Here is a 14682-nt window from a genome sequence, read left to right as displayed (position 1 = left end):
CACGGTTGGCTTGTCGTTGATCTATTAATGGAGAAACCAGTCTATTGTCCTAATCTCATTCGTCAATAACAAGCATTGGCCTCTTCGTGAAGTGGGCCGAAATTCATCCCCTTTGCCTTCGCTATGGTTCCCCGCGCTGCGCATTGATCGAATATCCTCAGGTTCCGATCGAAGGGTAGTTTACCGGACCGTGGTAACCCGGAATTACCATCGTTGTCGGAACGCTGAACGAGAGTCAGCAACAATAAGATAATTTCCTGTAAAATTTCGTTCAAAGTGTTCTTTGCGTGGCGCACCCCTTTTAACATCGATCTTAGTTAAACAGCGTGATTCGACTGAACACAATCTCATTAAAACAAAGTAGCCAAGTTCATTCTTGGATGGAGTATTTCACTGGTAACGTACGATCGAATAACAGGGAAACTTAAAGTTCGTTCCTGTCTTCTACTGGGCGAGGAAAAATTGAATTTAAGCTCGTGTCCGGCGCGTTCACGCGCGCGACAGTGCGATGATCGCGACGTGGCGGGCAATCGAATGAAATCGGGACCGGGTTTCCCTTGTTTCCCATCCGGTTACTGTCGTGGCTTGACACCGGAATTTTTCGACGCGTCGCTGAAATTCCACGCGACACTGACAGCCGCGATTTCCAACAGCCAACAATCCATGAACCGCGACCCTTACGCGCCGCGTTTCGTTCTTCACACGAGAACTTGGTCAACGTTCACTTAGTCAAAAAAATTTGTTGGTAAGAAAAAGGGAATAAAGGAAAGCGTACACCGATTTGAAAGTCGCGCTGGTTACCAGAGGCTGGTTTAATGAGTTCGCAACTCCTGTCGTTGGGCCAAAGAGGGTGCGAGCAAGAACCAGCCGAAAAGTTCTGTCTTATTAGAAAACTTATCGCGTCTTCGATCGAGGAAACCTTAAGCAACTGTGTTCCGGTGTGCGGAAAAAGGCGAAGAAGGAGGGAGAAAGCGCTAATTTGTAGCAGTGGTCCTCGAGACCAGGAGCTATTACGGCGAAGCTTCGCAGGCAAACTTACGGAATCTTAGAGTGTGCTTGAGCGCTGCCTTAATAAGCGCCTTAACATCCTGTCTATAAATTTTAAGCGATGTAAAATTAGCGCGAACCCACCGTGCCGCTTACTCCTTCCCTAACCCCTTTTCTTTCTCCTTCTTTACCTTTCATGCCAGGTAGTATGTTCGAACCGAGTGGAATAATAGGTTTCAACCGGTCAGGTTCTCGCTCCCTCTACTTTCCTCTGTTCCTTGTTCATCGTTTTGGTCGGACCGATCCACCACGAGGTCTCACCCCTTCTTGCCAGCCACTGTTCTCCAACCGCCTCGTTCGTACGCCGAAGTCGTTATTAACTGGTATTCCGTCGGGAGTCGGAAGGTAATTCGAGTCCGAACACGCGAATGAAATTGGGTCATACTTCGTGGACTATGTCTGCGCGTTGGTGTGTTCGTGGCGGTGTCACGAGAACGCGGTGTAAACGATGTGGAGAACGTGAGTGGAATAAGGGTGATTCGGGGAATAGCTTGGTCCCGCGACAAATGTTGGACGAAAGATAATTAATACATGCAATAATCGTTTCTTTCCGTTTCGTTCTTACGTTGGACCGTCGCTTTTCATCTTACTTGATTATTTATTTGTACCGATTCCTCCCCTATACGCGTAGCAGTCTTTACAAATCGTTGATCGTTTACGTTCAAACTGCTCGAATTTCAAGCAACCTGTACCAGTTGCGAACATCGAGTTCACGATACTTCTCGAGCGGCCGCCAAGAATCGTGCGGAGCGTAACGAAATGGGTTACAATACCGGGCGACGATAGAGCAGCCATGCGGGAAGCATAATTTTCCTACCGACGCGACAGGTCAGGCAATTCGGTTTCGGCCGGCCGAAGCGAAATTGAATCCGACTTAACGACGATCGTGCATGCATCGATGAGATATTCGCATCTCGAGCATCTTCCAACCGTGTCTCGACGACTCTCGTGGCCTGGCGTGGTTCCGGCGTTCGCGAGGCGCAATCGCGCGACGGATTTCACGAACGAAACGAGACTCTCGCAGTCAGAGGGCGGAGGAAAGGAGAAACGACGCGAGAAATCGACGGAGAAGCTTCGCGCGACCGAACAATAGAGGCTGCAGAAAGAAAAGGGTGGAGATGGGAAAAGAAAGGATGGATAGGGGGTGGAAATGGGTAGAGGGAGCTCTGAAACGCGCACGATTTACTTTGCAAACGACGAGGAACTCGGTAAACTCCGAGGCGCCCCCGATACGACACTCCCGTCTGAAAACTTGGCCAATAAGCGGCGAAAACAAGAAAGAGGCGAGCCCACGGAGGTGGGGCAGGAGATTGCATAAAAGTAAGCAGGTACGTTAACCGCTTCAAAACAGTCGAATATATTTCCCAGATCGACGACACTCGTCCCCCATGGGCACACTCGTTCTTCTTCGCTTTCTTCTTCCCTCTCAACCGAAAGATTATGCCAGACGTACTTTTTCGTCCTCGTTGACGGCACTGTGCCCCGGGTCATCTTTCTATCTATGGGTGGTTACTCGTTGCAAACAGCTCCGAGGATCGCGTGCGTTTTGACACTGCGAGAAAACTTTACTACATAGGTAGAAGAGAATCGAGGTAACTAGATTCCAGCAGATGTGGAATTCTTTGCGGCTTTAAAAATACGTAGAAATACGCGGTCTATCTTGTTTGACCTCCGCTCTTTCGCAGATCTTTTTCTTCCCGTTTTTCTTTCCTGGAAACCGGAAGATTGTTTCGTGAGTGACGTTCAAGCAATTTCAAGCGGCAATTGAATAAAAGCAGAGGCAATGGCACGAGACGAAAATTGCGAGGCAATTGTTGCACAGAAACGCGAACAGACTGGGGCAAAAACAGAAGTGCACGATGACCGAGCACAGTCATGTGAATAATATATAAAGTTCGCGTGACTCGACTCTTTAGAACGCAATGGGACGTATCGCGAGACCATGGGCCACGACACTTTCGCGCAAAACGACGCGATACGATATCCCTGAAGATACGAAGAGCGAAAGAGCGCGAGAAAACGCGAGTACTTCAGCGAAAAAAAAAAAAAACACTCACGATCACTGATTTAATTTCAAACGGTCTGCGTTTCTTGCTTGGAACGCTAACCAACTCCTAATGAACACTAGTCATGGAGACCTTTGCGCCTGTAATAATGAGAATTTATTACGCAGTCAACTCAACGCATTCCATTTCTCCACTTCCTTATAGTTATCGATGATATTTTCTTCGTTGTGTTACTCGAGTCAAGCTGGATAACTTGCCTTATAATTTCACAAATTCGATATTTAACCCTAGTATAGAGTTGTTTGAATCACTTTTTCCTTTTTCATATCCTTTTCTCGTTGTTCATAATGTACAGGATATTTTCTCACGCTGTCGTCACTATACCGAAGACTAATGGTAACTCTTATATCGTTAGTAATCCACACAAACGGTCGATGCGACATTAAATAATGGAAATAGAAAGAAAATTCAAGATGGAATTTTAAGCAACTTAGGCGATGCATATAATCCAACCTCGCTGTACGCGTTACATGGAGAAATGCAAAGAATTCGAGAAAATCAATTTATCTCGCCAAATACAAAGTCACGTGAGGATTAGCGATATTTCTTCTCCATCGCAGAGAAACAAGAGAGGATCACAAAAGCGTAAAGCTGGAAAAAGGAAGATTTAACAAGCGCTCTTTCAGCTCGCTCTACGCCATATATCACGAATGTCACTCGCGTCGATTTTCCACGAATCGTCGGATACGTCGACGAATTTTTTCCTAAGCCCAAGAAAGCTTATGCGCGCATTAATTGTTTGCTCGGGAAACATAAGCGTTTCCAGCGCTTTCTAATAGGATTACATCGCGCGAGGCTATGAACGACGCTTGGGAAACACGTCGCGTCCTGGATTAACCAGATGGAGGAGTCGCATGTTATAAAATTAGCTGCTTTGTTTGAAAAATGGCTAACGATTTTCTATAATTTTTCTGTCTCGAACAATTAGGATCATGGTAAAGAATATACGCGAAGCGATTTCGATAAATATTCCATAGTCAAGAATAATCCGTTTTTCGTTCGCCGTAGAAGAAAATGCAGCGGAGGGTCGCGTATAAAATAAATTTCGTGGTCTGCGGCGGGCTATCCACGCCACGGTGAATTCTTCTCGAGAAGTAAAAACGTTCTACGACTGGACGTAGCTCCCGTCATACATATATGTATGGAAGCAAATCGGTAATACCTAGACCAATAAAAACGAGTATTCGCAGCAGTTATTGGCCGTTTTGAATACGGACAATTTAGGATTCTCTGGATGGCGAGGCAAAGGCGAATCATACGAAAAAAGAAACGATACGAATTCGATAAGAAACGATGGCCCTCGAAGAATACGTACAGCGATACGTCCACATGATTGGACGGTTTTTCCAGGAGAATACGAGGTCCTCTACGGGTAGAAAAGCAGCTGGTCCCTGCGTGGCGAGTCGTTGGCAAGCTTCCCGCGTTCAAGAGGCTGGGGGAACTTGAGTTAACCGGGCAGCAAGGCCACACGTTCCTGCCGATCGTAAAATTCGAAAGCGTCGCGTCGCAGAGTTTCTCGCGAGCAGCCAGACGGTACGGTGGAAAAGCGTTCCCAGTGGAAAACCGGCCGTGGAATGAAAAACTTGAGCCAGGATCGATCATCGTCCGTGGAACAAATTAATCAGGCCATTCGTTACAGCTGTCATTTACACGTTTCGCAGTGGACGTGCCGATACGAGACTCTCGCGGCATCGCTCTCGAGAGCTCTCTCGGCCGATCGAGGAACGTTTATAAGCCGTAAACAGCGGCAAACGGTCAGGAACGGGGTGGAAAAAAGCGGTTGATTCGACTCGATCGCCGTGGTGCGGTGTATCGATCGATCCATCGGTGAGAGCGTCGACTCGACGTCGATCGATGCTGCACGAACATCGCGATTCGCGAACCTATACGCCGTTCTACGAACGATGTTTCGCCTCGTTTTATTCTCCCTTGCCACGGTTAACCGGAGTGGATATTTTCACCTTCGCGAGGATGAGACGCGAAACTCGGTCACGCGCGATAATCAGAAATTTATAGAACGACCGCTCGTTCGCGCAGGGCTCGGCCGTCGATCGTCATCGACGCTTTCTATCGATTTCGCCGGACTTTTTTCACGATTGTAGCCAGCCGATGTCGCTGACAAAAGAATCGCGTACACGTCGTGGAAACGCGGCGCGACTCCTGCGGTGGGAAACTCGATGAAGCGTAACTGGTCGTTCGCAGAGTCGTGAAGTGTGTGCAGCGCGGCGAGACCACGACGATAAACGATAAACGTCATATCGTTGGGTGCACATTGCGCGAACTGAATCTTTCTGCGCGTACAGCGTCCCATTGGCCATTATTCGAGGCAAACGCGGCTGGCCATGAATTCACCTCGCGTTCATGGTTTCCTCTTTGTAAATGTCTCTCTGTCTGGCTTCCATGCAGACGCGGGGAAACGGTAGAATGCGTTCATATACACAGAACCATGATCAGCTCGTAGTGCACAGGCTCGCGAGAGGTATTATCGCGAAGCGCTCAGGAAGCAACGTTGTACGAGCGCTAATGCGTCGCCGTCGCTTCGATCCGAACGAAGAGAGCCGCAACAGAGCTCTGTCGCTTCTCCGTCGAACTGGCTGCCTCGGTTCCACCTGCAGCTGTAGCCGCAGCTGTCGGTCGACTCGGTGCATCGATCGGTTCCGACGAGCGTGAATCGCGTTTCTACGGAGCACCGCAGCCACAATTGCAATCCTTCCCTGTCCTTCCCTTGTCCTTCCTCTATTTTACCTTCCCCGTGTCTCCCAGTTCGACGTCGCGCGTCTCTTTCTCACTTACTGTTTCTCTATCGTACTTTTTCTCTCTATTATTTTTTGCAGTCGGATTTTGCGGGCAGATCTTCCACGATTTCTCTTTCTCCATCCTTCTTGTGTCTTTTTGCCTCTCCGGCGCGGCATCGCTTCTTCCTCTTTATCCACGCCGTTTTTTTTTTTCGCTCGACGCGCTCAATCCTCGTAGCCGTTTTTCTCCGGTGTCCGCCAGATTCCAGACTTCCTCGAATCCCGCGTGCTTCGCGCACTCGAAACTTTTTGCAGCTATGCGCGCCGCGCCGGTCAAACTCCTGGAACTAGAATTAGCGACGCGTTCCATCGCGATCACGGAATCGAATTAAATCCCCGGAGCGAGACGATTTCCGAGAAACGGAGGGAAGTAGTCTCTAAACGATTACGACCAAGGGTTCCCTGTCATACTCTCTGTCCCAATTGATTCCACGCAGACTGTAACGCGAACCTCTCCCCCTATTATCTATGTGTATACGTCAGCGTATTCCCCTGACAGAAGCCCCACAATTTCCATTCGAACGCATCTGGAGTCGCTCTTCTTGCCTCTCGAACGGTCGATCGTTAAAACACGAGGATGGCCGTAAATCGTGGGTCGTTACGTTTCGGAAGCGGCGTTACTACGATGGAAAGATCCAATTATCGAACGAACACGGCGGTAGCCGGTTTCCCTTCGCGAGCCGTCAATCTCTCGGCGTAATACCAGCAACGTAACGAGCAGGCACAAAGATGAAAGGAACAACGGCCATGGGAGCCTTTCGGTGAATCCATCGGGAACGATGGAGCCGATGTTACCGGTCGAACACAGCCAACGACCGCCGATACCACCGCAACGATGTCGAGAAGAGGACGTCGACGACAATAGCCCCTCGTGCTCGATGAAGCAACGGTGACAGCGATGGCGAGGCTGACGCCGCTGGTGCTGGCAAACGACAATGGCGATGACGGTCATCACCGCGGCGCCATCTCCTATGAATGGCCGGCTGCCGATCGACCAAATTGATTTTCTCGCTCGATAGGCGAAGGACAGCCTTCGATCGAATTACATGGGACTCACGACCGATTCGTCGCTTTTCTTGCAACGCTTGCCGACGCGGGATATCGCACATCGTTAACCTTACCTCCGTACATGGTTGTCGGCAGCGATCCTGCAATATACTGGAAGGACGTTTCATAGAGAGGAAACAGTAACTGGGTAAGGCTTCCAAAATTAAATGAAGCAATTCTGAAGGAAATTTATCTTTTCATGGATGTCGTTGATCGTCTGTCACGAAGGACTTTTGTACGACGAGTCTTCTTTCCGGAAGCAGCAGTTTATTTCGAGTTCTCTTCGTGGAAATCGATAACAGGTTTATAATTCATGGAAGATATTGTAGAAATAGAGATTAATATTTTTATATATCGAAGGCCTTAAAAGCGTTAGAAGTATATCTATCGTAGAACAGCAAGCAACTGTAATATCACGTGGAATATGTTTCAAAAATATTGGCTGCAAACAATTTACACTTTCAACCCTGCTTTGAAAATTTATAGAATCTTCGAGCCTGGAATATATATTGTTGCAGTGGTCGTCACTTCTAAGAAAACTCTACATCTCGTCTTTTAGTGTTCTCAAGCACTGAAGCCATCGACAGCGTATAGACAAAAGACTGCGTCGAAAGCAAACCATAAATAGTGGATAGACGACGTTGGTTTCAGGGTTTTCAGTCATAGGGTAACACTGCTATATTTTCTACCTTACAATTTATCCATAATAAACCTCAACATATATGTTTGAAAAATTTTAATCGTAAATAACTCAGCCTTTGAATCGCTCTTTAAAAATCTATAAAATCTTCAAGCTCGATATTATCGCACAGAAGTATCGCCAGCTCGGAGCGTTTCACATGGTTGTTCCGAGAAAGTGTTCGAGAATAAAATCGAATATCAAGGGTACAGTAATTTCAATACCGCAAGAGCTTATTACCGAACACATATTACCGGCATCGTCATTATCGAACGCTCTGCGCAATATCCGGCAGCGATAATTATAGATATATCAGATATTCGTAGCGAACAATGCGACGTGGACGTACGAGTTATCGGCTGCCATTCAGCTTTGAGATTCCTGGCAGTAGTATCGATGCGTCGCTAGACAGACTCGTTAACGCGATAAAACCCCCCTGTGGCTGCAATTTTATTGAGATTTTTATTCATCCCTCTCGACGTAATCCGAGTCATTAACGAATAACGATGTCCCTGAAATCCATAAGCCCGGTCGGTTTATCGCTCGGCGTAACCCGTTTCCCAATCGACGATTAACCGAACTGCTATCGACGATTATGTATATCGGCCCCTCTGTCTATGGAAACAGGGCGGTTTCGTCGGATCCATTTCGTCCCTGTACACACGATGTTTTCGTCCCCGATCAAACTTTCAGTCCGTCGAGTAATCGCATTAGCGGCTGTCAACTCTTTCAAAGAATCACCTTGTATAGTAATAAATTAACCGACAAGAGGCAAACAACGACGATACTGTCGGCCGAATTTATGCTTGACTCTTCGAATTGCAAACAACAGACATCAATTTAGTGATTCGTCCAGCTTGATCGGGGACAGAGCGATTACTTGAAGTTACTCGAAGGGGGAAATAAATGAAGGAAATAATCGAATATGTTATACGGTCCGTTCCATTCAACGCCATCTCTTCCACAATTCACAAGTTGATCAATCGTTTATTCTTTGTATTTCTCACTGGAAGGTGTCCCCCTTTGTCTATGAAAGCACAATCGTCGGAATATTTTCATCGAGTTACGCAGGCACCGATGTTTCCTGTAAACGCTACAGGCACGCGAACGTTTTCTGTTTCAAAGTCGCAACCATATTTTATTGGATACGATGTTTGCTCGTACCCGCGGCTCGTTTATCGTTTGCGCGTTATGTTGAGCTTTATGGCCGTCCCTATTTTATTGGCGCAACACCTAAACGAACAGATAATATTTTGCATCGACCGACAAAACGCCACCACCTTCCATCCACGGGCTTTCTTTCTTATTATCTAATCTTCTTTATTTTTTTTTCATTCTCGTATTTTCAATTCGTCTTTCAGAATCTTCTGGCTTTCGTTGCTTGCAACTGGCATTCCTATCTCTCTTCTCACGCCCCAACGGCCAGGCGTCTCACGTATCTATATAGGGTTTGGATAAAATTTTCAACGAGCTAAAGGTTGGAACTGGAACGGCAGGAATATTCGAAGCTCGCTTTGTCATCGAGTCCTAGCAATGGCACAAAGCCGCGCGTGTACTGTGTACACGCTTGTTGCGAAATGTCGTTACATACCTGGTCCCCGTGGTCGCTCGTTACATAGACGACGCTGCAAATAATAGAGCGAAGGACCGAACAATGCCTGAACAATGTATTTATTTTAACAATCGAGCGGGGCTAGCGCGGTCGTTTATCCACGACCCTTCGCGCCACCGGCCGTTCACCCTCGTCGTCGCGTAAACCACTCGAAATAAGCGCGATTGGAAGCGTCCTCGTACGAATCGTTGAAACTGGTTGACCGTTCGTTGAAACAGATTTACAGGAATAAAGCGAAACAATGGGTGGCCTCTCGGCGCAATTGTTATTGTCTGGGACACGTGTTCCCTTGTTGCGTATTGGTAAATCTAACGAGAAACAACCACGATTAGAACTGTCGAGTAGGGATCGTTCGTCGAGTGAGAGTATCGTTAAGTCTCGGAAGGAAACTCCGAGCAAAGAGGAGTGTCTTTTAAAACGGTCGTTCCGCGGTAAAGAAGCGGCGGAGAAACGGTTTTAATAGCGTGTACCCGTTAACCGAGACTAGGTTGGAATAATAAATCGCGGGAAATATCGCGGACGATTGCAAATTGGTACAAACGAGAGGGATTGTTATGAGGAGAGAAAGAATAAAAATCCGGAGAGGGGTGGAAAGCGGTAATAGGTGGCGCTAGAGAGAAGGAGTCCATTATATATTGCGCGAATATTCATCTTGAAAGTTAACGAACGTGGAGTAGCGTCTCGTTAACGAACAGGAAAACTCTTCTGGTTCAGGCCGGTTCGCCTGACTGGAAAGAAAATATCTTCCTCTTTTTCTCATCCACCGACCACGTTCGTCTTCGTTTCCCTTCCCTTGCTTTCTCCCCTTGCTTTCTCTTTCTTTTTTCCCAGTCGCTCGAACGTTCACAAAGCGTGTCATTAGTATAAGTTTTTCACGACGAACTGGAACAAATTGAAACAACGCGAACCGGATTTTTATATTCGGTTAAAATAACGAAGCTTCGGCGCGAAACAGCAACGCGAAAGCTCTCGATCACGATCCTCGATATGTTTCTCCCCCACTGCCTGACCGATGATAAAATGGCGACGAAACGGTGGCGATTGTTAGCGTGACCAGCCTGAAATTTTAATATCGACCGTTGCTTTTCGTAGGTGTTACATTCACCAACTCGACGAATGCTAGTCGAACATGGTTTCCGTAAATGGACGAGACAACCTTAATAAAATATTCCACACGCGAAAGGATTAACCGTCGACGATTGCCGATTATAAAGCCATGGATTATCGATCCATCGTGGGGCACGCACGTGTGCTTTTCTTCATCCAACTCAACCTTTTTTTAAGCTTCTAACGTCAAGCCGATATGCTCGATTGGCGTGATCGATCGATCGAGAAACCTTCGCAAATCACTCGGTTCTCCACGCCTTTAACGTGGAATAAGAGAAATAATAGAACGCGCGATGCAAACATAATAACTTTTAAGATATCATCCCTACACGTCTCTCCGCCACCCTTTTCTCTTTCCTCTTTCGCTTTCTCAAACTCTGGCAGATTCGATTTTAATGTGCAACTCGAGGAAAATTATTAGCGATAAAAGTATGACGCCTACCGGTAACTCAGCCCGGTAAATCACCCCGTTTCCCAACACCCTCCCTTCACCCAAGGCCTTCACACTGACAAGTGATATTTTCATCGCTCGTAGAGTGACAACGTTCGAGGCAAGATTAATCACCGACGCGTTAAAATGAATTTTTCCCTAAAATATGTGCCACGATGGCACGTGGGCCCGTGTGTAGGCGTTATAAAGTTCGTTTATTGGCACCCTCCCCGTCCCAACCCTCGTTCGTTTCCCGTACGCTCGTTACACCGTTCGACCTCTGCACGATAAGTCATCGGTTGACAAGTAATATTTTTATCGTTTCTGAGAGTGGCATTGTTCGAACGATGATTAATCGTTCCTCGTCCGAGATTGTTATCGATGGAGAGCACTCGGGCACGTTGCGATCCCGATTCGATCGCATAGCACTAGACCGGTTGGTTCCACCAACAAACCTTGTAAACGTGTTAAAATAAATACTTGAATCTTCGAAAATTCCTACTCCAATATTAAGCAGAGATTGCATACACTAATCGATCGTTTCTGCCGGTCTGTTCCAGGGGAATACTGCAGCAAGGCAGGAAGAATTACGAGGAGGCGATTTTGAGTTATCAGCGAGCGATCCATTTCCGGCCTTCGTTAGCTCGTAAGTATTTCCATTATTTCTCGAGTAACCTTTGCAACAAGAAACGATCGAGTTTCCAATGGAATTCTCGAGTTTCTCGATTTTTTCCACGGGCGTGTTCCCCTCGAGCCCTCCCTATACCCATCGGAAGGTACGCAAGGTTGGAAATTGATGTTAATGTTCCGAGCCTCGAATTGGCGAAATATAGTTTGACGCAGCCAGCGTGCACCATTAATGAACCTCGGTCGCAAGTTATCGCAGTTCATTAGGGCACTGAAGCGGCAATTCTCGCGTGAAAAATAGAACGACCCTTCGCGTTTCACTTTATTCAAGCCGCGAAAGAACCCTATGAAGCACTGTACATTGAGTGAGAACTTGTTCGCTAAATACATGTTTAACAAGAGTTCTTCTCGTCGAACGGTTGTTACGCTAAATACATATCTCGTAGTAATAACATGTAGCCTACCGAAGTCTCTAGTCATCTGATTCTTTGTTTCAAAGCGATCAATCTACCAAAAGACAATTATTGTATACTGTTAAGGTTATTCGGTCTATGTGGAATTAAAGAAAAGCGTGGGTAAATTGTAAGGTATTGTAAGTATATATATATTGTGAATATTAAAGTACAAAGTGTGGAATACAATGTAAGCTGGTCCAGATCCTCACGCTAGCAATGTTACCCTGAGACTAAAAGAACCCCCGAAACCAACGTCGCACGTGTACCGCTTATGGTCTGTCATCGACGCATTCTTTTGTCTATGCGCTATCGATGACCTCAGCGCTTGAGAAAACCGAAGACCGGATGTAGAGTTTTCTTAGAAGTGGCGATCACTTCAACATATACTGTTCTTCGAGATTAACAAAACACCGTCTAGTCGACTACGTTATTTACTCGTGCTACTGAAAGTATTCCAGCAAGACATAACTAGGAGATATAGCTACGTTCATTAGGATGCACAATGCACAAGATCTTTTGTACGATGGGTGAAACTGTCACTGGCTTTCCTGTTAACACCCTCTGGGAACGTGTCGCGCATTCCCCCAGGGAAAGTTGACCGTCAACCCCGACGGTAAGCTCCATGGGACGTCACGATCGAAACTCCATCGAAAAATCTCGTATTTGTTCTTCTTTAGGCGCGTAATCGCGCGTGCTGAAGAATGTCGACGAAAATTTCACGATGGAGAGAAAGAGGATACGTTTCAAGGCGGTTGGAGAGGGAAAAAAAACGTGGGTCGGAGCTAACGGTGTTTGCCGTATACTCCGGTGAGAGATATTTACCTCGTAGCTCGCCGATATACTGTTTCCGGTTAAATCGCGGTCCAGAGTCACCGGCTTTCGTCCACGTATCCTCGGCTACGTAAATATTATTCCTATTTATTTCGCAGCGGCTTGCGGTTTCCGTTGTACGACTTCTCTTGCTGATACGACATTAAACCCGGCAGAAATACCTTCTGAAAATATCAACACTGCTCTCTAAACCAACGAATACTTTCACGACAATGTGGTCGAACAAACTAGAAACCTCGCGACGATCTTTTAAACGTAAGCCATCGCGTGATTTTGAGATACAGTCTGAACCAATGATTTATCTACAAAATAAAGAACTCGCGAATCGTTTTCTCATTTCGCTGGTTAATCCCTGAAAGTCAGGAATTCCTCGTATCATAGGATCCACTGGATTCTCGCTTTGCTCCGTTGGAAAACAATATCCGCGTAATCAGCGACGATTTTTTGCCTCGGTTCTAGCACAAAATCCACGTACACGCGGTAGGCGTAACCGCAGCAGAGAATCGGGGGACCAGTTCGGTTCCTTAACGAGCCACCTTTTGCCCAGGAGAGCGAGGCGGGCTGGAAACGGTGGCGCGGGGTCGGAAAAGAACAGAACGGCCGTCGTTTGTCACGTGGACCGTACGATCCACGTACGACGATTTACTTCGACCGTCCTGGGAATGGTTCATTACCGAGCAAATGCTCCGGCCTGCCGCGATATTGATCTTATTTTACGCTTTCCACTTGCCCGGCTATTTATTATTGCGTCCTACCGGCTCCACCGTATTCCTTCGTGTCGACTCGCTCCGACGCTCGTCTCTTGCTCGTTAACGATTACGCCACGCTAACCTCGCGATACCGTTGCCATTTTCTCCGTTTAAAGATTTAATATACGACTAAACGAATTTAATAACTATCAAGTATAAATTACTGCGTTAAACATCGTGTAGGTCATCAGTGACCAACAATAGAGTTTCAATTCAGACTACGAACGCTTTTCCAATAGCATTTGCATAAAATATAAATTCCTTTGTGCAGATATTCATTCAATTATATCGTGTATAAAACGACGTAATTAATTTGATTGTAATTACTAACTTTTCTCGAGTTTTACTTTTTATTTGTTCGTTCGAATCGACGTAAGTTATTTTACAAATTTAGGATATTTATTGCTTTCAAAGTTGAATTATGGATCGGATACAGTTATAAATTTTCAAATAAAGCATCGTACGATTGTAGAAACGTATAAAGATAAGAATAGATTTCGCGTAACTTCGTCTAAATTTAGTCTATCAGAGCCGGATAGACGGCATCGTTCCATCGTTCTATAAAGGATATAAAAAAAGCGAGATGGCACCGAAGCTCTGGGAAGATCGATTTTAAGTGTTTAGTCAGAGTTATTTCGAAGGCATTTCAACTTTGTTCGTAAAACAACGAGCTTCTCGGTATAAGAGAGAGAAAGAAAGAGAGAGAGAGAGAGAGAGCGCGCGCACGAGGATGGCTTGAATCGTTTAATCAACCGGTTGTTCTATCGGAAACACTTGGCCTCTCGAGGCGACGGGCTTCGTACAACTTGGAAATTCAATCAGACCGCGTTCACCTAGCTAAAATAAATATATTTGCGAAATAATTTCTCCGTTATTATTCAGAACGATGGTCTTCAGTTGTCTGGTCTACCCCCGATTTGATCCTTCTACCCTCTTTTTTTCCCGTCTCGAAAGTTTCGAAACATCGGTTCGTTTCAACGTAACTAGTTTTCCGTATAAATTGTAGCACCACTCGTCTCGTTAAAAACGAAACGAATACAGCGGGCAGCTCGGTTTTTCACGTCACTTTCAAACGAGAGAAATAAGAGCGGGCGCGAATTATATCCAGCCATGCAGTACTTTTACGCGAGGAAAAAGCTGCTTTATCAATGCTGTTTACACGGTGAATTTTCGCAGAACGATTATAATACGATTCCATGGAGCAAAATATGCCGGGGTTGTGCGGAAAGCACGGGCC

The 14682-nt window shown here is 46.2% G+C and overlaps 1 protein-coding gene across 2 annotated transcripts in view; it reads left to right on the top strand.

Annotated features, from left to right (window-relative positions):
• The window catches only part of LOC132909437 (protein O-mannosyl-transferase TMTC2-like), a 172448-nt gene that overhangs the window by 110610 nt on the left and 47156 nt on the right, over positions 1–14682 (top strand). For both annotated transcript variants that reach the window (XM_060964289.1, XM_060964288.1), the window contains exon 6: positions 11344–11429. In XM_060964289.1, the coding sequence (XP_060820272.1) occupies positions 11344–11429 (86 nt within the window). The remainder of the gene's footprint in view (positions 1–11343; positions 11430–14682) is intronic.

The sequence above is a fragment of the Bombus pascuorum genome, chromosome 8 (assembly GCF_905332965.1).
Source record: "Bombus pascuorum chromosome 8, iyBomPasc1.1, whole genome shotgun sequence".
Taxonomy (NCBI): domain Eukaryota; kingdom Metazoa; phylum Arthropoda; class Insecta; order Hymenoptera; family Apidae; genus Bombus; species Bombus pascuorum.
This window is presented reverse-complemented; position numbering and strand designations above follow the sequence as displayed.